We start from the raw sequence: 25,452 nt of genomic DNA, 5'->3' as shown, positions 1-25,452 counted from the left end.
TTAAGACAACTAAATTGTACAAAACAGCACTTGATGAGTATTAGAAAAGATTTTTCAAACATGTTAAGTGGTTTTCAAGTTAATAGGCTTTCTACATTTATGATTTGGTTATTGGATGTTTCACTCCCTGCCAGTCAGTTTAAGATGAAGTAAATACATTGCATTAATATATACCTAAATCTAAAAATATAGCCTATCATTGAAAAAAATAATAAGTTTAGGCTTAATTCCTAATCTGATTTTATTTAAAATACCTCTTTGAATGTATTGATAGTCCCCTACATTCGTTTATAACAATCTGATATATTTGGTACATTGAAGTTATAAAGAACAACAGTTTTCGAATTATGCCATTTATTTGTTTTATAAAACACAAATTATTAAAAAGATGAATTGGAAATGCGCGTCCCTCAAGCCAACACGCATGTCAAACAATAACCTACCAAAAAATATTCTCACAAACAGTTGCTGTTCGTATGAATGTTTTTGTTCGAAATTGGATCCGAATGTGGTTACACATGGAGGCCTACAATTATAGCTATGAATTTAAACCATCGGTCTAGAAAGTACTGAGAAAGAGTCAGACTTTATTTCATCTCAATCATACAAATCATACCCGTTCACAACTGCACATGCAACCGCAGCCAGAAAAGACGACCGACCATCACTTGACCAAACATGAAATAGGCCTATTCTATAAATATACTGTGAGTGTAGGCCAACTATCTCGAAACGATTGTTTAACGGAATTCTAAATATTGTACACAAAATATTTCAAGATTTTTGTATATCACACTGAGGCTGATGTTTCTGATTCGCAGCGCAGGATTAGGATTGTAGATGTTAGTGGGTCTCTATCCTTTTCTCTCTTTCTCAGGGCCCAAGGCCCCAAATATAAAAGGGAACACGTACAAGTCAGAGGGCATGAGGGGCGATCCAGAGGCCTGAGTTCCACTGCACATTACGTTTAGAAACAGTTGTCGTCTGATATTCGCAGAACACTCTCACATCACCCGGTTATCAATATAGAATGTTGATCTTTGTCCATCAGTCATTTCCATTCATTTCTCTGGCAGTTGAAATGCCACATACTGGTGGTAGTATAGTGTAGGCCTAATGTTGACTTTATATCTTTGTGATTATTCACAGTGGGGTCAGTTATGTGAGAAGTGACGTGTGTGGTGCACGCAGCGACGGAAATCAATGCCAACTCCACAAGAGCCACAATCTCAATGCCACTACACGACAGCACATGCTCTAGGCATATGTGCATGCCCCGAAGCACATACGCATGGATTGCTTCATATGAGACCATTGAGGACGGTTGACACACTAGACCTCCGCTACTGACCGAATAGACAGTAAATGTCCCAGCGCGGAACTGCCATCTGAACACGGTAAAATACAACAATTGTTGAAATAACCTACTACTGATCTGTTTTGGAGACCATGCATGATCGACTGGCTATAGGTGTTTGTCCTCTTATTTGTGATTTTTTTAAAATAGTGTCTAGCCTTTTACTAATATGCCTAATATTGGCCTAAATCATATGCTAGGCTATCACTTTAGGAAATAATTGTTGGATTGATGAAAACCTTGCGCTTTAGAGCACTCGGGACACTGCATGCGTAAAAGCCAAAATTCTGGTGACAATTCTGTAATAACGAGTTTATTGCTGTGACAAATGACCGTTTTGGGGAACAAGAGCATTATCGAAGCAGAATGTCAAGGCTACAGAGTCAGTAGCCAACTACAGTACAGTAGCCAAGAACATGTGTGAAAAGCAAATCAGATTAGGTTATAATTAGGCTATGTTTACGCGATGTTGGCCTATTTTCTTACACCAATGAGTCCAGGCTATAATTTCACACTAAAGTAATAGGCTGTATTGCTGCAAGCCAATCCTATTTCAATGTGTGTGTGTGTGTGTGTGTGTGTGCTCGTGGATTGATTATTTTATTAAAATCAGAGTCAAGTATATTCCACCTAACGGAGAGAGCAGAGCTCAAACGAGCGCCTGTTTACCTCATGCTGACCCCTTCAACTCCGGTTGACTCTGCTCAAGAGCTGCACTGTAATGGATGCGACCGGTTGATTATCTCGATTCTTAATACAGACGCAGCGCCCTGCAGTGAAATGCTGTGTGGAGGATGGTATCCTTTGAGATAATATACATGTAGGTTATCCTAGCTATTATATAAGAAAGGGAAAGAGTATAATTAAGCAATAAGGCCCGATGGGGTGTGGTATATGGCCATTATACCACAAACTCCCGATGTGCCTTATTGCTATTATAAACTGGTTACCAACGTAATTAGAGCAGGAAAACACATATTTTGTTATCGCAGTGGTATAGGTCTGATACCACAGCTGCCAGTCAATTAGTATTCAGGGTTCAAACCACACAGTTTATTATAGTATTTATATCCTGAGATCATGCATGCATGTATTTACAGAAATTGCTCCCCTCGGAAATAGGGATAATAGTACCTTCATGCTCTTTACATCAAACCAAATCCTCATAAACCGACCTCCATTTTCTTAAAATAATCCCTGACCATGCAGGAAATAAATTAATCTCTCTCCTCTCTCTCTCTCTCCGTCTCTCGGTCTGTCTCTCAGATTCATAGCATATTTATTAGCATGAATGACAAGGCCACTGTTGCTAAAGCTCTCTGTCTCTCTCTCTGTCTCTCTCTGTCTTTCTTTCAGATTCAGATACCATAGCATCTTTATTAGCATGAATGACAAGGCCACTGCGCTCTCTGTGTCTGAGCGAAAGGGGGGTGGGGTGTGGGAGGGAGGGAGAGCAATCTTATAGGCCTACATTATTTCAGTAACTGGCTATGACGCGAGGGTATGATGGGGGGTGGGGGCTGAAAAACGTAGAGGGTGCCTTGAAATGGGTAATTCCTGATTTGAGGGTCAAACCGAGCTCCAGCTCCGCACACGATAGACTGCTGCATGGAGATAGAGGGAGAGGAGTGGGGAATGCAGGAAAAGACTAGGGGTCTCTGGTGGACTAGGCTGGCTTCGGCAACCGTCAACGGTTAGTCAGACATAGGGAAATTCATTCAGACGCATGGTACAATCCAGTTTTAAAATACTAAACGTATATAGCCTAACCTTCGTCCAGTGTGATTATTCCCCATAATAATGCGTTACTGACGGAGGTCTGACGGAGTGTTCTATTTAATTCGGTGAACTCTGTGGGTCTGCGTGTTTGGAGAATTTCGGATTAGGTGACACAGCGACTCTGGACACTGATCTAACCAACACACACACACCAGGATGACCGTGGAACTCTGGTCTCCAGGACCGAAGCAGAACAGCGCATGAGGTACACAGACCGGAAGAGTGTGTGAGGAGTGTTTAAGTGAATGTGTGCGGCTGGATGAGGTGTTGTTTAGACTCAACGGCTTGGCTTTAGACGGCTGTCTCTATGTCTTCAATATTCGGGTCCAGAGTTAATGTAGAGTGCAGACCTGTGTTCAAATTCTTTGAAAGTAATTGAAATAGCCTAAAGACATTTCGAAGTAAGTATTTGGATCATTTTTATTTGAAAATATAAGTAGGCTAGTTGAATATTGGAATGTTTTTGGAAACACTTGGAAAGTGTTTGAAAATACACAGACAAGTGTATTTTCAAATACAACTATTTAAATAGGCCATGCATTTTAGCCAATGTCCGTTTGGTCCAAGGGGTATTTGAAATAATGGAAATAAGTATCCTATTTCAAAATACTGTAGTTTCGGCTATTTACATGAATTTACTTGCACATACTTTCAAATAATTCCAATATAAGTAGCTAATTTGGCCACATTATTTGAAAATACTCAAATACACAGAAAATAAGTATTTCAATAACAAATAGGCCTAGTAAATACGCATGTATTTGAGGCCAGGTCTGGTACAGTGAGGTGCAGTCCGGGATTTTACCAACAATAAGCCAAACTGGACCCCTCTTCGCTCGTCTAGAAACACTGTTTGGATTTAGTGTCACTGTACATTTTATTGTCAATAATTTAATTTATATAAAACTTATATTTATATAAAAAACAATGTTTTACCAGTGGGCCCTGATCCTTCACAGCTTATAATAATAGCATATTTATATAACCGTCTATCTATTAGCTTACTAATAGCATATTTAATCACTAGTAGGATATTGTTACGCGTTATTAGTAACGATATGTTACATACATTATTATGATCACTAAGCCTATTCCTATTATTGTTATCTTATTATTAATTATGACTGTTATTCTATTATTATGATGATAATGATTATTACTATTGTTATTATTACACGTTGTTAAATATGCACACGCTGTGATTTAGCCAAAACACATTTTTAAATAATAGATGAATAATAGATAAAGCCTTAGCCTACTGATATTTAACAAGACTACATGTTGCAGATGACTATCTAAATCAGAATTATATACATTTCATTGACTATCTAAATAGACATTTAAATGTTTATTTAAATGTATATTTTAATTGTGCTTATTTTTTCTCATTTGTTTCATTTGATTACCTAGACCATTTATGTATGAGCTTATTTCTTTAGTCCCAAGGTGTTTTCAAATGCACAACACAGCTTATTTTGTAATATAGTTTTAGTTTGAATTTTGTCATATTTTCTGGGAAATTAGACTGAGGTTTATATTGAATTCAAATCATTATTATCATCTCTGTTATCCCAGGCCTGATAGGTTAATTATAAAATATTAACATACTGTATTTTAGGCCTATCAGATAATAGTGTGTGTGTGTGTGTGTTGTGTTGTGTCGTATCGTGTCTATCCCGTCAGTGTGTCCCTTGGTGTCAGGTACTGTAGAGTGTGTGATGGCTAACGGCGGGGACCTGTTCGCCATCCCAGAGCGCATGGACACAGACACCGAATCACCGAAAGAGAACAAACCCGAGAATCACACTAGCTCCAGCTCTCCACCGTCACCGGAGACCTCGTGCACACAGCAGGTAACTTCCCGTTTGTGAGTGTGTAAATGTAACATATTTCAAAACATGAAAACGATGCACTTGTATTTTTTTTTAAATTGTGGGTGATCACGATTTATGCATGATTTTCTCTTCTAAAGCGAAGTGTGAAAGTAATTGTTGAAAATAATGTCATTAAGTTAATAGTCTATAGTAGGCCCATAGCCAATTGAAAAGAACAAATGAAAATACTCTGAATAATATAGGCCACTAATTTAAACGATTATTCCCCCAATTTAAAAACTAAAGTCGACGAAGTAGCGCATTTAATTTCAAAGCAGAAACAAATAGCCAATTTTAGGAACGCGGGGCTGAATATGACCTAGATTTGGTTTCTAAACAGTGGGTTGGTTACCTAGAACATGCCCAGAGCAACACTGACTGACTGACTCTGGTTAAATCTGTGTCAAACTCAGTTAGTAAAAATATCGGGCTTTTCTTATAAATGTGAAACCTTCAGTAGCCTATTTAACAGTGTAGGCCTATGTAGCATCTAATAAATAGGCTTACAATAGTTATTGTTATTAATATTAATATATGGCCAAACGTATTGTCATTTTAATCAAACCGTTCCAATAGTTCAACAGTCTCGTTAAGATAAAATACATTGTTATTGGTCAGGCTGTAAAGGCTTACGTTTGTTTGTTTTTTAAACTGTTTTTACAATGTTCAGTTAAGTTTATGTAGGCCTATCGGTAGGATCGTCCTTCAAGGAGGGATCGGGACTTTGGTTGAAATATTCAGTATATATATCTCTTATCTCATCTGTTCTCTGTTCTCAGGGGATGGAGGGAATAAAAGTCTACCTGCACGAGCGCGAGCTGTGGGAGAAGTTCCATGAGGTCGGAACAGAGATGATTATCACTAAAGCGGGAAGGTAAATGCGTGCTATATGTGTTCTTGCATTAGAGGAGAATGAACATTCGTGTCCATTATAGGCTACAATTAAGCCTATAAACTAGTACATATGGTTTTCTCTCTTTTTACGTTAGGCTTAGGCTATAGGTTTTTTGAGCTTCCTTTAACACTGAACATTTAGGGAAAATAAAAATGTGTCCACTAGGCCTAGACCTGTTAAACATGTAACATTTGTGTGATTAGGCCTACTGTTTGTAACGTTTTGTATTTATAATTAGGCCCATAACAAATAGGCTATTGGCCGGGTACACATTATCAAGTAATACAATTTTCTCATTAGCCTAATAAATGATTGGGGAAACCTCTTTCTCAAAGCTACGCCTCCAAATCACGTGTTATTCTACGCACACATTTTTTTCTTGCTGCTCACACTTCACCCCCCTTCACGTTTCTCTCTTTACTCATCCTCTTCTGATCGAACCATGATGATGTATCCTCCCACTGGACACAAACTGGTTGGTTGAATCAACGTAGCTAGTAACTTGTCAATGTATTGTGACGTGGAATCTACGTGAAAATACATAGGATTTGAAGAAGAAAAAAAATCAACTGTTGTTTGGAAGGTGACATTTCAACCACAGGATTATGCCATCATTGTAACCCGTTTTCAACATAGACAAACTTGTATGAAATATGTTGAATTTGTACCTTTGAAACAACATTATATCTTCAACACATAGACAAACCCTGTTTAAAATATGTTGAATTTGTACCTTTGAAACAGCTTTGGAGCTTCAATTTACAGTGAGCTCCAAAAGTATACAGCAATATCAATGGAATACATTTAACTCTGAAAGTGTTAAATGTACACTAATTTCAGTGAACATATGAGTCCCACTGAACTAGTGTTAAAATAACACTTTTGAAAGCGTTAAAGATTTAACTCTGTTACAGTGTTCCCAATTTAACTCTTAAAGTGTTCAAATGAACTTGGGTGTGGTGTTTGCATAGCTCTACTGTAGAGTAATATGCAACACCTACAGCGTAAAACACTTCATTTAGAGTAAACTGAACTCACTTTGCTTAGTGCTGATGCTGTTAAACTTTCTCAGTGTAAGAAATTAACACCTCTAGTGTTACAGTAGATACTTTTTAGGTGTTGTTTTAACACTATGGTGTAAAGCCTCATTTGCATATTTCCCGGGTGCCTTTTCTTTTCGAGTGAATTGTAGAGTTTGCACCCATGACTGTATTTGTTAGTGACAGAGACATGGTTATTTCATTATTTCATTTTAAAGGCCAGTGGCATTCACCAAGTGAGTACCTAGTCATATGTGATCATTAAAATTAAACTCTATGACAATACAATACATATATCATAAGGCCTTACTTTGATGGCTTACCCATACACAGTGGTGTTAGGATACTCCTGGTTTACAGGCCACATCAGGCCTGCAAGCCACATTATGCTGGTTTACAAAGTGATGTGTAATTCCTATTGGAATCCAGTCAGAGTTAGGATATTCAACAGCTGGAATTTTTTAATCACCTGCAACCTGCATTCAGAATGACTTTCAGGTTTAGGAAAGTTGATAAGAAGACTACCTGAACCATTTAAACTGGAACAACCATTTCAGTAACAGGTACAATAAATCTAACTCATTGATTGTATGTTATTTATCTTTGTGTAGCATAAGATTAATAAATCAATCAAAAGCAAAAACACAGATATTAAAAATAATCTTAAAAAATCTACCTGCAGTAGAGCATGCTTGGAGATATGATAACGATAAGCGGGGTTTTGGTGGGACTGTTTTACTCTTCACACTGTACAAAATAACTCTGGTTATTAACACCAACGCTGGGGGTTCTTTTACACCACTTAGGGTTCATTTCACTCCTACAGAGTGAGTTTAACTCCTGAATCAACAGGAACATGTTTACACTGAAAAATCATAGTTGGCCAATATGCTATGTATTAGGACTGTGACAAATCTTTGTTGTTTTGGCTCTGTGCTCTAGCACTTTGGATTTGAAATGATATGATGACGAGGAGGTTAAAGTGTAGACTTTCAGCTTTAATTTGAGGAAATCTTCATCCATATCGGGTGAACCATTCAGAAAGTACAGCACTTTTTGTGCATAGTCGCCCAATTTTAGGCGACCAAAAGTATTGGGACAAATTCACTTATGTGTATTAAGGTAGTCAAAAGTGTCATATTTAGTCCCATATTCCTAGCACACAATGATTCCATCAAGCCTGTGACTCTACAAACTTGTTGGATACATTTGCTGTTTGTTTTGGTTGTGTTTCAGATTATTTTGTGCCCAATAGAAATTAACAGTAAATAATGTATTGTGTCATTTTTTTACTCACTTTTATTGTAAATAAGAATATCATTCAAAATACTTCTACATTCATGTGGATGCTATCATGATGACTGATCATCCTGAATGAATTGTGAATATTGATGAGTGAGAAAGTTACAGAGGCATGACTACTTTAATACACATACATATAAGTTCATTTGTCCCAGTACTTTTTGTCCCTTTTGTAGCTCACTGTATATCTGCCATCAGAAAAAAACAATAGGCTGAGCAGCACTTCCTACTGGAGAGTTGTTCTATCTAGAGCTAGTCATTGTTCTCCCATCCAGAGTTTTAACCAAGCTCTGCTTAGCTTTGATATTTATCACTGACTAGTACCAATGTACTATTGTGAGAATGGTTATTGAGAGGTCTCTAAATAACAAAATTCACTATAGCTATCAAAGTCATTCCAAAGGGTAGGTTTAACAGAGGAAATTAAATGTAACTGTACTTTAGAGATCATCAATGATACTATTTAGGCCTATATCGCATTTGCAAAGTCATCTAGAGCTATGTTTCAATTCAACGCAGGGTTCAACAGAAAATTGACAATACTTTTTCCATAAACAAAGTGTGATTAAATTGTCATTTTCTTGTCAACGATCTACACAAAATAATCTAATGTCAAAGTGGAAGATTTTTTTAAATAAAACACAAATATATTTTGATTAGATAAGTATTCAACCCCTTGAGTCAATACATGTTAGAATCACCTTTGGCAGCAATTACAGTTGAAGTCTTTCTGGGTAAGTCTCTTAAGAGCTTTGCAAACCTGGATTGTACAATATTTGCCCTTTTTTACATTTTTTATTCTTCAAGCTCTGTCAAGTTGGTCGTTGATTGTTGCTGGACAGCCATTTTCAAGTCTTGCCATATATTTTTCAGCCGATTTAAGTCAAAAATGTAACTAGGCTACTCAGGAACATTCAAAGCCATCTTGGTAAGTAACTCCAGTGTATATTTGGCCTTGTATTTTAGGTTATTTTCCTGCTAAAAAGTGGATTTGTCTCCCAGTGTCTGTTGGAAAGCAGACTAAACCTTTAGGACTTTGCCTGTGCTTAGCTCTATTCCTTTTCTTTTTATCCTAAAAAACTCCCTAGTCCTTGCCGATGACAAGCATACCCATAACATGGTGCAGCCACCACTATGTTTGAAAATATAGTGGTTCTCAGTGATGTGTTGGATTTGCCCCAAACATAATGATTTGTATTTAGGACAAAGAGTGTATTTATTTTCCACATTTTGTGCAGTATTACTTTAGTGCCTTATTGCAAACAAGATGCATGTTTGTAATATTTTTTTATATTCTAAAATACATGTAGGTTAATATTGTGGAGTAACTACGCTGTCGGTGATCCATACTCAGTTTTTTCCTATCACAGCCATTTTACTCTGTAAAATCACCATTGGCCTCATGGTGAAATCCTTGAGTGGTTTCCTTCCTCTCCGTTAACTGAGTTAGGAAGGACACCTGTATTTTTGTAGTAACTGGGTGTAGTAATACACCATTCAAAGTGTGAAAAAAATTATATTAAACAACATTATTGCACACAGAGTTAGTTCATGCAACTTATCTGACTCAAGCACATTTTTACTCCTGAAGTTATTTTTACTTGCCATAACAAAGGGGTTGAATACGTGTAACCGATGTGAAATTACTTGGTAGTTAGCGGGGTGCGCGCTTATAGCGTTTCAATCGGTGACGTCACTCGCTCTGAGACCTTGAAGTAGTTGTTTTTGTGGAGTGATGGGTAACGATGCTTCGTGGTAGGCAGCTGTTGATGTGTGCAAAGGGTTCCTGGTTCGAACCCAGGTAGGGGCGAGGAGAGCAACGGAAGCTATGCTGTTACATACGTTTTGACTCAAGACATTTCAGCTGTTCATTTTATTTATTTGTAAAAATGTCTAAAAACGTAATTCCACTAGGCACGGTATAGGCACAGTATAGGCACAGTATAGGCACAGTATAGGCACTGTATAGGCACTGTATAGGCACGGTATAGGCACTGTATAGGCACAGTATAGGCACAGTATAGGCACAGTATAGGCACTGTATAGGCACGGTATAGGCACGGTATAGGCACGGTATAGGTACTGTATAGGCACTGTATAGGCACTGTATAGGCACGGTATAGGCACAGTATAGGCACAGTATAGGCACTGTATAGGCACGGTATAGGCACGGTATAGGCACGGTATAGGTACTGTATAGGCACTGTATAGGCACGGTATAGGCACTGTATAGGCACTGTATAGGCACGGTATAGGCCTAGGGTTTCAAGCTTTGGTTGATTTCAAATGTAATCTTCAAATTAATCATTGGATTCAAGTCTCCATCTTAACCAAAAATCAAGGCAAAAGAATAGGACTAAATCAAACTTTATTTAAAGTGCATTTAAAGTTTGATTAGATTTAGTCCTACTATTTAACTTAGATTTTTGGTTGAGGTGAAGACGTCTATATCAATTATTCATTTGTAGACGATCTGGATATTGAATTGTGCCAACGTAACCAAATATCAACATTTGAAGGAGATGTATCTTCTGCTTGGATAGTTCCATCTGTGCCACTGACTAATTCCAGTTTGTCCACAAATTATTCATTGATATGTTGGATCCACTTCTGCATCTCAAACAAAAATCTAAGTTGAACAATAGTACTAAATCCAATCAAATTTGAAATACACTTTAAATAAAGTTAGATTTGATTTAGTCTTTAACTTTGATTCTTTGTTGAGATGGAGATGTGGATCCAATTGATCAATTAGTAATTTGTAGACAATACTGGAATTAAAACCAGTCTAAATCAGTGGCACAAAAGATTCAAATGTTGATATTTAGTTGCATTGACAACCAAACACAATTTAATATCACTTTTGTAATGCAATAAATAGCCTATTAACTTGTTGACAAGTTAACAAATGATCCTGAAGTTTTGGATTGACATATCCAACTAAACCAAAAATAAACTTTAAAGAATAGAATTAAGGCTGTGGCTCAGATGAAACTATCCAAGTATTCAATATCCTTTAAATATTGATATTTGTTTGCGTTGTCAATAGCCTAAAGCTAAAACTATTTTAGAAACTAAAGTAACAGTATTTTTTCTATCTTAAAATGGCCACATTTTGAGTTTAGCCTAACGTAACTATACATTTATTTTTATGTAATCTTAGAAAGCGTGCATGATCAAGATAGCATGCAAAGGTTGCAGGTCTGTGGAGATCTTTACAATTGCTATAATAGCCTGTGCAGAATCTCGGAACAGCATTGATCACTTGCACTATGTACTTTTAATGTAATCTCAACTGCTATCCAGGTAATTTGCTTGTGCTATGAGATCCAAATACAAAATATCTGACATTGCATTCCCATTTGAACTTTGTTGTGTTTTTAAATGGTTGAAAGTACAGCGATAACACATGTAGATGATCACTAAACCAAAAACCGGACATTGTTTTTCCATTGGAATTTGGCTGTGATTTCAGAAGTGTTGAAAGCATAGTGATGACACGTTGGCAATTCAACTTCTGTCTGTCTTTTTGAGTGGGTGAATAAAGGTTGAAATCTCATTGATCAACACCTCAACCAAATATTACCCACATTTCCACATTGAAGTGACATGGTGTGCCCAGCGGACTATGTATCTGCCTCATACTTCTGAACAGTTTAAATAAAAACTCTGCAGTGATTTATGAAGACTGCCTACAACCATATCTGTCTGTTGTATTGGATATTGCACTTGCACAAGAGGGACGCAGTCCCTACACATTGCATTGGAGAAAAAACAATCTGCATGTTGTGTGATGATGGAGGCTAATCTTTGTAGTTGTCATACGGAAGCCACTAGCCAGAGTTGCTGAAAAAAACACTGCTACTTTTACTGCCTGTCTGCTTCCTGCTTAGCCAATGTTCACAATGATGATTGAAAATAACTTTAAATCGCTAATTGGACTGTGACTGTGTCTTGCTTGTGTTTGATATGCTGCCTAGATAGCGGCATGCAACTCCCCACTTGAGTTTGTACGAACATGTTGATCATGTCTTTTGTGTTCAACATGTAAATAGCTGCATGTAGCTTAACTCCTCTCCGGAATAAAGAACATGAAATCATGCTTATGCTTAATATCCTACTGAGGCATGGAATTCAATAGAGAGAACATGTCGACCATATCCTTTGTGTACAACATGAAGTTTGTAGGCTACACCAGACAGTCGTTCATCGCCGATTTAAGGAGGGGAAGCGTTAACAGAGCAGTGGGCAGCAGCTACATATTTTTTTAGGGGGGCAGAAATCTCAGTATCTTTAGCCAGAACAAATTGGGCCTCCAGAAAATCTGGAACCGCAGCCACTCCGTAAATTGTTTCGATGTTTCTCGTTTTGTTTCGGGTTTTGCTCACAACTGCAGCAATGGCTGCTATGCCTCAGTGATAGGCTACTGATATTGCTATGATCCTGACTGTCTGTGGTGTTGCTGTCTCGCCAGGCGGATGTTCCCCTGCTACAAGGTGAAGGTTACGGGCCTCAACCCTAAAGCCAAGTACATCCTCCTCATGGATATCGTGCCAGCGGATGACCACCGCTACAAGTTTGCAGATAATAAATGGTAAGCTAGCTATATGTCAAAACTTTATATATTTAACAAGCCTACGTTATGTGTTTTGAGCTGCTAAAACTAAATAGTAAAACAGTTTATATTTTAACAGCATTGTAGAGAGAGAAACATAACACAGAGCAGGGACGTGGATGTTTAGGCCTGCTTACCCGCTGCCGTGACGTCACGGTCCCTCTCAGTGCCCTGTGCTCTGTGGCCTAGTTTCCTGTGTAAGCCTGCTGCCCGCGCATCACACCTCCTGCCCCTGACTGCCGGGTTCAGTCTCAGTACCATGGGTTCATGTGGCGGGCAGATTAAAGGCTAGGTTTCACTGAGGTCAGCACCAGGCTGCAAGGGAGATGTGGGATACTCATAAACTCAGACATTTCCAACTTGCTTACTCTTTGCAGAAAGATCTTACCCGAGTTTCCCTCCTGGGAAGTATCAGATACAACCAATATGAAGCTCTATGCAAATAACTTACGCTCATTTTAACTAGGAGGTCCCAGATTTCCAACATGACTTGAATGCGGCATAAACCCTCTCGTGCTACGTATGTCTCCTCTCCCTGGTCACATGATGGAGCTCCTTGGCACCCTTAAGGACACGTCATTCATCTGATACAATAGAAGATGGGCGCTCCATTTTCAGTCATATGTTTGGACAAGGGACTATGTTAATGCCTAATGTGAATGTTGTTATGCATGGGTAGATTATTTGTTTGTAAATATCAGCGGTGCTCTGTCATTTCCCTGCCATATTTGACAGAAGTGGAATAACTTCAGCGAACATGTTTGCCAGCTCGGTCCAGTTGTTGCCAGTTGGAGGGCATTCTTCTCTGACAGATTCCAACTTAAGGAGTCATACACACGACAACAACATGCACACACGTCATAGGCTATTGTCATTAAAGTGGCAAGGTTGGGATCAATTCAATTCCAGTCAATTCAGGAAGTACACTGAAATTCCAATTGTCGTCAACGCTTTTCAATAAGGAAAATGTGGAATTGGAATTTGGTTTACTTTCTGATTTGCCTGGAATAATATAAAACAAACCAGAACATTTTGCATGTTTTAAATATACTGAACAGAAATATAAACATGCAACAATTTCAATGATTTTACTGAGTTACAGTTCATATAAGGAAATCAGTCAATGAATTAAATTGGCCCTAATCTATGGATTTCACATGGGCAGTGGCGCAGCCAAGGGTGGGCCTTGGAGGGCATATTCCTACCCACTGGGGAGCCAGGCCCAGCCAATCAGAATATGTTTTTCCCCACAAAAGGGCTTTATTACAGACAGAAATCCTCCTCAGTTTCTTCAGCTGTCCGGGTGGCTGGTCTCAGACAATCCTGCAAGTGAAGAAGCCGAATGTGGAGGTCCTGGGGTGGAGTGGTTACACATGATATGCGGTTGTGAGGCTGTTGGACGTACTGCTAAATTCTCAAAAATGACGTTGGAGGTGGCTTATGGTAGAGAAATGAACATTAAATCATCTGGCAACAGCTTTGGTGGACATTCCTGCAGTCAGCATGCCAATTACACGCTTCCTCAAAACTTGAGACATATGTGGCATTGTGTTGTATGACAAAACTGCACATTTTATAGTGCCAGTTTATTGTCCCCAGCACAAGGTGCACCTGTGTAAGGATTATACTGTTTAATCAGCTTCTTGATGTGCCACACCTGTCAGGTGGATGGTTTATCTTGGCAAAGGAGAAATACTCACTAACAGGGATGTAAACCAATTTCTGCACAAAATGTGAGAGAAATAAGCTTTTTGTGCTTATGGAACATTTCTGGAATCTTTCAGCTCATGAAACATGGGACCAACACTTTACATGTTGCGTTTATATTTTTCCTACATGGACAATAGTTTTTGGAAACATGTTCACATGCATGGAATTTGCTTGTACCTCATTGCTCTGATTAACACCTGTATTGGTATGAACATATCCTGATGTAACAGACAGGGGCCAGCGGTGTCTCTTTGTAATAAAAGCAGTTGAAGTGTGAGGAGGATTTTGGTCTAGTAATAATAATAGATACAGCCAGTGGCGCACCATGGCATGTCAGATCTATGTCTCTCCTGTGACAGCACCACGAACACAATAAATAGCATGGCCAGGTTAGTGTGTGTGTGTGTGTGTGTGTGTGTGTGTGTGTGTGTGTGTGTGTGTGAGAGAGCGAGACACACAGTACGAGGGGCGGGTTAAAGGGCAGGGCTGGCTCAGACCAGGGCCAACTGACTCTCACATTAGCATCCAATTGTGATTGATATTTGGTTGAGTTGTCAATGTGTGAATTTTGTGTGTATGTGTGTGTCAGGTCTGTGACGGGGAAGGCGGAGCCGGCCATGCCAGGGAGGTTGTACGTCCATCCTGACTCTCCGGCCACCGGAAGCCACTGGACACGTCAGCTTGTCTCCTTCCAGAAACTCAAACTCACCAACAACCATCTGGACCCCTTCGGACACGTTAGTCCTCAACCTCTCTACCCTGTGTGTGTGTGTGTGTGTGTATATGTGTGTGTGTGTGTGTGTGTGTGAAGGGATAGTGCTGCTGTCTGCTGTGGTTCTGTTAGAACAGTGGTAACCTTAATAATGATGTTAGGTACGTTAAGGGTCATTAGCTCATCCATGCCTGGTGGGACCGTCACACCAATTAGGATTAGGCCTCTCGATGAACGCACACGCACGCACACACACACTATTATCTGCTTTCTGCTAGGCCTATTATCTGTTAATACTTTACTATTACACACGGAGCATGGCTACCAGAGAGTGAACAAAATCACTGAAACGACAAACATATGCACAGTGCATTGGTACATAAAGACACACATTTGGAAATAAACTATTTAGCTTCAGCATAACATGCGCCCAGACACAAGGGCACATTTATGGATAGGCCTATTGAATATATCCTTCTACAAGTGGGATGGAGTTAGAGCATTGGTTTAATGTATTTGTTTTTGTTGTGTTGCAGATCATATTAAACTCCATGCATAAATACCAGCCCCGCCTCCATATCGTCAAAGCAGACGAATACAACAGGTTTGGTTCCAAGAACACTGCCTTCTGCACGCACGTGTTCTCAGAGACCGCCTTCATCGCCGTGACATCATACCAGAACCACAAGGTACCGAAACACTGAACACACAAAGTAATTTATGATTTTTCTTCTTTTTTTTTTAAAGTCACATGTTTGTTCATCTTATTTGATCAGACATTTCTGGATTATTTTGGCATTGATACAGTTAAAATTGTCCAGGTCCTGTTGTACAGAGTTATTTTATGGGTATATAGATTTGTGTTAGCCATGTGAATCAGTGCATTTTCCCCCGCGATCACTGTTCTCAACTCAACATGTCCAGTTTGATTACATCCCAGTGTTTACGCATCACAGGGCAGCTTTGACCTGTTCCTTTCCTTTGATGATATATGTTATTGTTCCAGCGCCATAGTGAAATCACTCTCACACACATACAGGTAACTGCCAAAATAAAGGAAACACTTGAGTAAATGAGAGATACCAAGTATATTGAAAGCAGATGCTTTCACACAGGTGTGGTTCCTGAGTGAATTATGCAATTAACATCCCATTATGCTTAGTCATGTATCAAAATGCCCAGTTGCCCGTTATTTTGGCTACCCTGGCTAGAAGAAGAGATCTCAGTGACTATGAAAGAGGGGTCTCAAAGGAGCACAGGGGGTTTAAATGGTGTGTGTGTGTCTCAGTCACCAGATCTCAACCAAATTGATCACTTATGGCTGTTTATGGAGACAGCGTTTTCCACCACCATCAACAAAACACCAAATGATAGAATTGCTCATTAAAGAAAGGTGTTGCATCCTTCCAATAGAATTCCAGACACTTGTAGAATCTTCACCAAGATGCATTGAAGCTGTTCTGGCGGCTCGTGGTGGCCCAACGCCCTATTGAGACTTTATGTCTTAGACTTAGAGTTTATGTTGGTGTTTCCTTCACAGTGCATTCGGAAAGTATTTAGACCCCTTCACTTTTATTCACATTTTGTTACGTTACAACCTTATTCTAAAATGAATTTAAAAATATATATATCATCAATCTACACACAATACCCCAAAATGACAAAGCAAAAAGAGGTTTCATATTTTTTTGGCAAATTTATTACAAATAAAAAAATGGAAATATCACATTTACATGAGTATTCAGACCCTTTACTTAGTACTTTGTTGAAGCACCTTTGGTAATGATTACAGACTAACGTCTTCTTGGGTATGACGCTACAAGCTTGGCACACCTGTATTTTGGGAGTTTCTCCCATTCTTCTCTGCAGATCCTCTCAAGCTATGTCAAGTTGGATGGGGTGTCGCTGCACAGATATTTTCAGGTCTTTCCAGAGATGTTCGATCAGGTTCAAGTCTGGATTCTGGCTGGGCCACTCAAGGACATTCAGAGACTTGTCCCGAAGCCACTCCTGCGTTGTTTTGGCTGTGTGCTTAGGGTCATTGTCCTGTTAGAAGGTGAACCTTCGCCCCAGTCTGAGGTCCTGAGCGCTCTGGAGCAGGTTTTCGTCAAGGATCTCTATGTACTTTGCTCCGTTCATCTTTCACTCGATCCTGACTAGTTTCCTAGTCCCTGCCGCAGAAAAACATCTCCACAGCATGATGCTGCCACCACCATGCTTCAGCGTAGGGATGGTGCCAGGTTTCCTCCAGACGTGACACTTGGCATTCAGGCCAAAGAGTTCAATCTTGGTTTCATCAGACCAGAGAATCTTGTTCTTTAGGTGCCTTTAGGCAAACTCCAAGTGGGCTGTCATGTGCCTTTTACTGAGGAGTGGCTTCAATGCTGCAGAAATGTTTTGGTACACTTCCCCAGATCTTTGCCTCGACACAATCCTGTCTCTGAGTTCTACGGACAATTCCTTCGACCTCATAGCTTGGTTTTTGCTCTGACATGCACTGTCAACTGTGTGCCCTTTATATAGACATGCATGTTCCTTTCCAAATCCTGTCCAATCAATTGAATTTACCACATGTGACTCCAAGTTGTAGAAACATCTCAAGGAGGATCAGTGGAAACAGGATGCACATGAGCTCAATTTCAAGTCGTATAGCAAAGGGTCTGAATACTTGTATAAATACTTATGTAAATAAGGTATTTCTGTTTTTTAGTTTTTTAAAATGTGTTTTTGCTTTGTCCTTATGGGGTATTGTGTGTTGGTTAATGGGGACATTGTTTTATTTCATCCATTTTAGAATAAGGCTGTAATGTAACAGAATGTGGATAAAGAGAAGGGGTCCAAATACTTTCCAAATGCACTGTATTTTGGCAGTTACCTGTAGTTTATCTCTCTCTCTCTGTCCTCACACACTGAAACACACACACTGAAACACACACACTGAAACACACAGACACTGAAACACACACACTGAAACACATAAAATACAAGTTCAAATGATGTGCAATACAAAATTCTAAACTATTGAATGCAAATTGAATTCCTGAACACAAATTCAAAATGGTTTAATTCAGTTACTGTTGGCATTTATATCGCTCCATAATGAAAGCCCACATGTGCTGCGATAAACACATCACCACGTCTAACAAGAAAAACACAAACCAACGGCAAGTTTCCCACCGTGGCATTATCAATGAAAATATATATTTTTCACCCCAAATGTTCCTAGAACAACTATATTTCACTTAAGGACTTTCAAGCTGGAGTCCTTGGTGAAACTGCTACGTTCATTTGGGAAATTACAACGACAAAGAAATTACAGCAAACAACAAACTTTGTTTAGTTCTTTTCCCCTCACCTCTGTTTTGTCCATAAAACAATAACAAAGGTGCTGGGGGCCAACAGCGGCGCTGTTTCTCCTAATGCGGATTCCATCTTTAAACCTGCCAACTGTTTAGGGAAACAGTTTACACTGCGATTCTGCTGGTTCAAAATGAATACTTTCAGAACAGGGTCGGTGTCTGTGGAATTTCCATGTTGTGTTCCAGAATCCCAGATTCTAGCAACTGTTCAGGTCTAGATTCAACATTTAGTGTCTCATGGATCAGCACAGTAACACAAAGGGCTGAGCAGGGTGTTTGGTGATCTAAGGCAGTGTGTTGTGTCCCTGTCAGATCACCCAGCTGAAGATAGAGAACAACCCATTCGCTAAGGGCTTCAGAGGCAGTGATGACATGGAGCTGCATCGCATGGCTAAGATACAGGGGTGAGTACAGATTCTCTCCCTCTCTCTCTTTCTCTCTTTCGCTCTCTCTCCCTCTCTCCTTCTCTCTCTCTCTCTGAAAAGGACAGTCTATTTTGTGCATATTGTGTGAGGCGGTTTGAGTAAGTGTCCTCTCAGAAATCGACTGTAAACTTAGGAGGAGGGGAGGACTGGGGAGTCACTGTACTGCTCTAGGTGAAGACTGAGGGAGGTAAAAAGAAGAGAGGGAATGGACTGGGGTGTTAGAGAGACTGAGAGAGGTGAAAAGAAGAGAGGGAATGGACTGGGGTGTTAGAGAGATTGAGAGAGACGTTGAGAGCAGAGAGAGAGATGAGGGAGAGTATCTGGAGTGGTATGCGGATGAGAGTTTATTTTTAGAGTAGCATTTTATCTTTCAGCACTGTGTGTGTGTGTGTGTGTGTGTGTGTGTGGAGCCACAGACCACTGTCCCCTACATACCACTGAGGTCACCGAGAGGCCAGTGTTCAAGAGAGGGAGAGAGTAAAATGACATTATAACATGCAAATCTCTAATAGAAAAATAATGATCAAACTGGGAGGGAGACTACAAAAAGAAAGGAATACTGAGTGTGTAAACTGGGAGGGAGACTACAAAAAGAAAGGAATACTGAGTGTGTAAACTGGGAGGGAGACTACAAAAAGAAAGGAATACTGAGTGTGTAAACTGGGAGGGAGACTACAAAAAGAAAGGAATACTGAGTGTGTAAACTGGGAGGGAGACTACAAAAAGAAAGGAATACTGAGTGTGTAAACTGGGAGGGAGACTACAAAAAGAAAGGAATACCGAGTGTGTAAACTGGGAGGGAGACTACAAAAAGAAAGGAATACTGAGTGTGTAAACTGGGAGGGAGACTACAAAAAGAAAGGAATACTGAGTGTGTAAACTGGGAGGGAGACTACAAAAAGAAAGGAATACTGAGTGTGTAAACTGGGAGGGAGACTACAAAAAGAAAGGAATGCTGAGTGTGTAAACTGGGAGGGAGACTACAAAAAGAAAGGAATACTGAGTGTGTAAACTGGGAGGGAGACTACAAAAAGAAAGGAATACTGAGTGTGTAAACTGGGAGGGAGACTACAAAAAGAAAGGAATACCGAGTGTGTAAACTGGGAGGGAGACTACAAAAATAAAGGAATACCGAGTGTGTAAACTGGGAGGGAGACTACAAAAAGAAAGGAATACCGAGTGTGTAAACTGGGAGGGAGACTACAAAAAGAAAGGAATACTGAGTGTGTAAACTGGGAGGGAGACTACAAAAAGAAAGGAATACTGAGTGTGTAAACTGGGAGGGAGACTACAAAAAGAAAGGAATACTGAGTGTGTAATTGAGGTTTTTGAATCACAAATATGGAAATATACAGTATATTGAAGAACGGGTGGAAGTAAATTATTGTGTAATATTTTAGCAAGCAGCTTAGACAATATTTTCAAATCTACGTTAATTAGTCTGTTTGCCGAAAATATATTCATATATCTGCTCACTGGGCACACACTGGTTGAATCAATGTAGTTCCAACGTAATTTGTCAACGTATTGTGACGTGGAATCAATGTGAAAAATACATTGGATTTGAAAAAAGTCATCAACCAGTATTGTTTTCATCTCATTTCAACCAGCATTATAAACATTCAAATTAGGGTAAAACTTCAACTTAAATACATTGACTAACAGATGGTACATCAATAAAAGTGTATTATTAATATTATGAATTTGGCATCCATGTGGGCTAACGATAACTACTTCTAAACTTTCAAAGATCCAATCAACCATGGATAAATGATACCTACCTACATGTAGAAATGTTGGTGTCCTTTGTTGGGCAAATCAGATGTCAATGTAGCCTACATAAACGCAACCTCACTCGAATTTACTTTCACATACAGATTGCGTAAGAAAGATTAGAGGAGTTACCTTCAACTATTCAATGTTATTTAGGTAGTCTACGGAAATGACTATGGAAGCTGATTAATGTCTGAATGTGTTGAAATGATAGCTCATCTGAAACAAGCACAGCTTGTTTCCAAAGCTAAGCAGGGTACATAGAGGTAGGCATCTGGATGGTGGACTTGTTATCAAGTGCATTACCCCTCATATACCATTTAAAGAGTCACTGTTCAGACAGAAATCATTGGACTGTGACTTCACATTTTATTTCAATATACCTCTTTATTTAGGTTGATGGCTTAACCGTTGAAACAATGATGTTTATTGAAACATACCATTTTACTATCATTGAAACGAGGTCAAAGGCAATTTAAACGTATACATATTTCTGATGATTATGTTGAAATTAGATTGATGTAACAACCTGTTAGTCAGGTTATGTCAATGTATTTAAGTTGAAGTTTTACCCTAATTTCAATGTTTATAATGCTGGTTGAAATGAGATAAAAACAATACTGGTTGATGACTTTTTTCAAATCCAATGTATTTTCCACATTGATTCCACGTCACAATACATTGATAAATTACATTGAAGGTTAATTTAACCAGTGTGTGCCCAGTGGGTGGTGGTTTAGTGGTCTTAATACTGAAGGCTGTCTCATTACTGTGCTTGGACTAAAAGATGATTTGAAAATATGTTGCAAATAGTATATATCTCTGCTCCCCCCTCCCCCTCCCCCCTCTCTCTCTCTCTCTCTCTTGCTCTCTCTCTTGCTCTCTCAGTAAGGAGTATCCGGTGGTTCCTCGTAGCTCAGTGCGTCAGAGGGTGTGTCCTAGTGGGAGTCCGTTTGGGGGGGAGGCGAAGGGGTTGGGTTTGCACCCCTATTCCTGTGAGAATGGGGTGAGCAGCACCACCCAGGACCTCCTCATCCCCCCTCCAGCCCCCTACACCCTCCCCCAACCAGACACACACGAACACATGCAGGTGTACCACTGCAACAAGAGAAAAGGTACGCTACGCTGCATTTGTACGATTACTGTCACTGTAAACACTGGAGCAGTTTGTATTGCCCCTTAGTCTCTGGAGTGATTTGTTTCTATGATCGTCGTTGTTAGTGGAAGACCAGTCCCCTTTATAGTGTGTTACTCAATCTTACAACCCCCCCCCCTCTCTCTCTCTCTCCCCACAGCGGATGATAGCTGTCCTACAGCAGAGAATCACCAGTACAGGAAGCCCTACATCGTCAGTTCTCCCAGCAACGACGAGTCTTACTATCAGCCGTCTGCTTACCCTCATCCCCCTCTCCCTCCCTCCGTCCACCCCTCTCCCCCTGGTCTCTCTGACTCCCCATACAGGTCAGAGGCGGGGCAGCGGCAGGCGTGTATGTTTGCTGGCTCAGAGCCCAGACTGGACAACCTCAGCTGTACATCCTGGTCCTACAGCTGCCCATTGACTCCACCCATGGCCCCCATGACCCCTACTGACCCCTACACAACCTTCCCCCACCAGCCCTACTCCTCCAGTCCCCGGAACGCTCAGCTGAGCTCCATAGCCCACCAAGGCTCTCATCCTCTGGGGGACTCTCTCTCGCACGGCCAGACCCAGAGCTCCAGACCACACCAGACACCCCAACACCCCAGCCCACCCCTCACAGAGTACCACCGCTACCCCTCCTCCCCATCTCCTCCTCAGTACCACACCCTTCACACACATGTCAGGGGAGGGGTCTCCGAATGGAGCGAGGCCACCTGATTGGACCACAGGTGTAGGGGAAAGACTCTGATTGGTGGCTTGGGGTTATGTTTATGTGAGGTGTTCTCATTTTATGTGTGAAGAGATTTAATTGGCCAGTTGTGTGTTTCCCTGTGCCATGGGTGGAACGTTAGATTGTCTGTGTGTTACGTTTAAGTCCATCCTCCTCTGACTGGGACCTCTCTGGAAGGAACTGATGTTAGAGGAACTTGGTGGATAAGCATTCAAACTAGAGGGACAGGAAGAAAGATGATGCCATCAACTAAAACGTTCCAAGCTTCATTCCTGAGACTGTTTTTAATACAGTATGTGACCCGTCTGTCACCCTGTCACCCTGTCCCCTGAAGATGTGAGACTGTCTCTCTATGGCCGTGGTTCCCAGTTGGTTTGTGACCCACCGAAATCCCTGTGATCCAACAGACTAAACCATATTTCTAATCTGTGTGTCAGCTCAGCTCAGGGCTGCTGTGAGTTAATGTCGGCTGAGAGGGGCTGCGGTGGCCACAGGCAGAGCAGAAGAGAGATAAACTGTTAGTTTACACCAGGCTGCAGGGAGGAAGACCTGCACACACACTGACAAACACAGAGAACTTGTTTAGAGGCTGCCGCATGGCAGAAGACCTGTACACGGTCCCATTGCATTTTGGGTATATGCACATCTCATCATCATGCAGCTGTCACTGCTGGCCTCTCCTTTACCCCTGAACTGACCAAACAAAACTCTCTGTTTCTCTGAACTGACCAATCAACACTTTCCGTTTATCTAAACTGACCTATCAATCAACACTGTCCTTTACGCCGAACTGACCAATAAACACTCGATCAACACTACATTTCTGTCTCTCTCTGCCCCTCTCTCTCTGTCTGTGTTTCTACCCCCCCCCCCCCCCCTTTCAAGCCAGTAGAAGGGAGTCATATAGTCACAGAAGGTTGTGTATAGTCACATTTTAAAACATATTTAGACACCATATGATTATTGTTCTTGTCTAGATATTGTTTTATTTTCCTTGAGAGTCAGTGGGTGCATTAGTTGGAACCAGGTGATGGCCTGGTGTTTTACACTAACACAGGAAGAGTTCGCATTGGTTCACAGAGGATCAGTACGTAAGCACTGTATGTGCAGAGAGAGAGTCGTGTGTGTGTGTGTGTGTGTGCGAAAGCAATACTTTAAAAAGAGACGTCCTGTGATCATTTGAGAAGTGTTTGTACTTTATTGTATTGTTGTTGTTTATAGTATTTATTGGCCTTGAGATTTTGGCTGGTTTTGTTGTAAGATGGTGAAATTACACAGTGTTGGTTGAATTGTTCAAGTTGTTTGTTTCCCATTGAAGTTTTTATTTTTTTGCTTTTCTCCCTCCCGTCTCCTGTCATTTCCTTTTGAATACAATATTTAACATGGTTGTAATAAATGGCTTGTTACTTTTTCTGTTCTGATGTGTGTGTATATATACAAATGTATTTACAGGACTTAAATACATTTGAAGAGAATTTCAAATGACTCAATCTGTTGACATGTTTATGTTCCTTCTGAAGAGACATGCAACACACACACACTAAGGCTGAGTAGGGAGTAACTCCTACAGTGCAGGTTAAAGAACATTGAGCTGAGCTGTGTTGATAAAGGAAGTTAAACAGAGTAGTCTAGTTCGAGTGCAGCTGTGTGTGTGTGTGTTTTCTCTTATCTGACAGTTTGTTTGGCCTCTCCAGTCTCCTCCAGCTGTACCCCCTCACACAGATGACCTGCTGCCCAGAGAGGAGTGGGGATGACTGGGCAGGAGCGGGCATCACCATGAGGACTGTTGGTGGTCCTCCATCTCACTCTCTTGTCCCTCTCTCTTGCCTCCTGAAGTGATTCTCGTTAAGGTGTCGTGTTTCTGCTCCTCAGTGGGGTTAAGGACTCCTCACACTTGCCCACAGCTCATGGAAAGGATGAGACCGTTACAGCACACACAAAGACACTCAGACACACACAGTGCATGGAAAGGATGAGACCGTTACAGCACACACAAAGACACTCAGACACACACAGCTCATGGAAAGGATGAGACCGTTACAGCACACACAAAGACACTCAGACACACACAGTGCATGGAAAGGATGAGACCGTTACAGCACACACAAAGACACTCAGACACACACACAGTGCATGGAAAGGATGAGACCGTTACAGCACACACAAAGACACTCAGACACACACAGTGCATGGAAAGGATGAGACCGTTACAGCACACACAAAGACACTCAGACACACACAGTGCATGGAAAGGATGAGACCGTTACAACACACACAAAGACACTCAGACACACACAGTGCATGGGAGAGAAACGTGTACGTACGTGCGTGTATGTGCACTTGCGTGTGTGTCAGCTTGACTTTCCCCAGCTTTCTCTGCAAGACTTTGCCACAGCCAAAATGTAAACACACTCTTACTCTCTATGTCTCTCTCTCCCTCTTTCTCCCTCTCTCTCTTTCTCTCTCTGGGGTCGGGGTTAAGCACACAGCTCCTTTGAAGGTCCGTACCTCCTTAACCCTTCCTCTCCTGTGTTAGAGAGTGCTGAAAGGAGGAGCGGGGGAGTGGAGAGGCCCCTGATCCATCTGTTAAACAAACACAGTGGAGATGAATCACCCTACCACAAGCTCCTAGAGGAATGTTCAGTACACTACCGTAATAATACAACAGGGCTCTCCAGACAGAGATAAGAAACAACCAGATTATGAATGAGAAATGTCTCTCTGTAACTGTTGAGACCAT

General features: G+C 40.6%; 1 protein-coding gene across 3 annotated transcripts; it reads left to right on the top strand.

Annotated features, from left to right (window-relative positions):
- The first annotated feature begins 1,237 nt into the window (after positions 1-1,237).
- LOC110525759 (T-box transcription factor TBX5) lies at positions 1,238-24,122 on the top strand. 3 transcript variants are annotated; one of them, XM_036979896.2, is made up of 10 exons: positions 1,309-1,397; positions 3,231-3,341; positions 4,820-4,989; positions 5,790-5,884; positions 12,722-12,841; positions 15,162-15,309; positions 15,821-15,973; positions 18,956-19,047; positions 21,730-21,956; positions 22,137-24,122. In XM_036979896.2, the coding sequence occupies exons 3-10, from the start codon at positions 4,855-4,857 to the stop codon at positions 22,697-22,699; spliced, it is 1,533 nt and encodes a 510-aa protein (XP_036835791.1). In that variant the 5' UTR covers positions 1,309-1,397; positions 3,231-3,341; positions 4,820-4,854; the 3' UTR covers positions 22,700-24,122. The 3 variants fall into 3 exon arrangements, with proteins under 3 accessions (XP_036835792.1, XP_036835791.1, XP_036835790.1); XM_036979897.2 differs by lacking the exon at positions 3,231-3,341 and having other exon boundaries at positions 1,238-1,397; XM_036979895.2 differs by lacking the exon at positions 1,309-1,397 and having other exon boundaries at positions 1,915-3,341.
- Positions 24,123-25,452: the final 1,330 nt, after the last annotated feature.

This window comes from Oncorhynchus mykiss, chromosome 6 (assembly GCF_057628025.1).
Source record: "Oncorhynchus mykiss isolate SJ-2025 chromosome 6, ASM5762802v1, whole genome shotgun sequence".
Lineage (NCBI taxonomy): Eukaryota > Metazoa > Chordata > Actinopteri > Salmoniformes > Salmonidae > Oncorhynchus > Oncorhynchus mykiss.
This window is presented reverse-complemented; position numbering and strand designations above follow the sequence as displayed.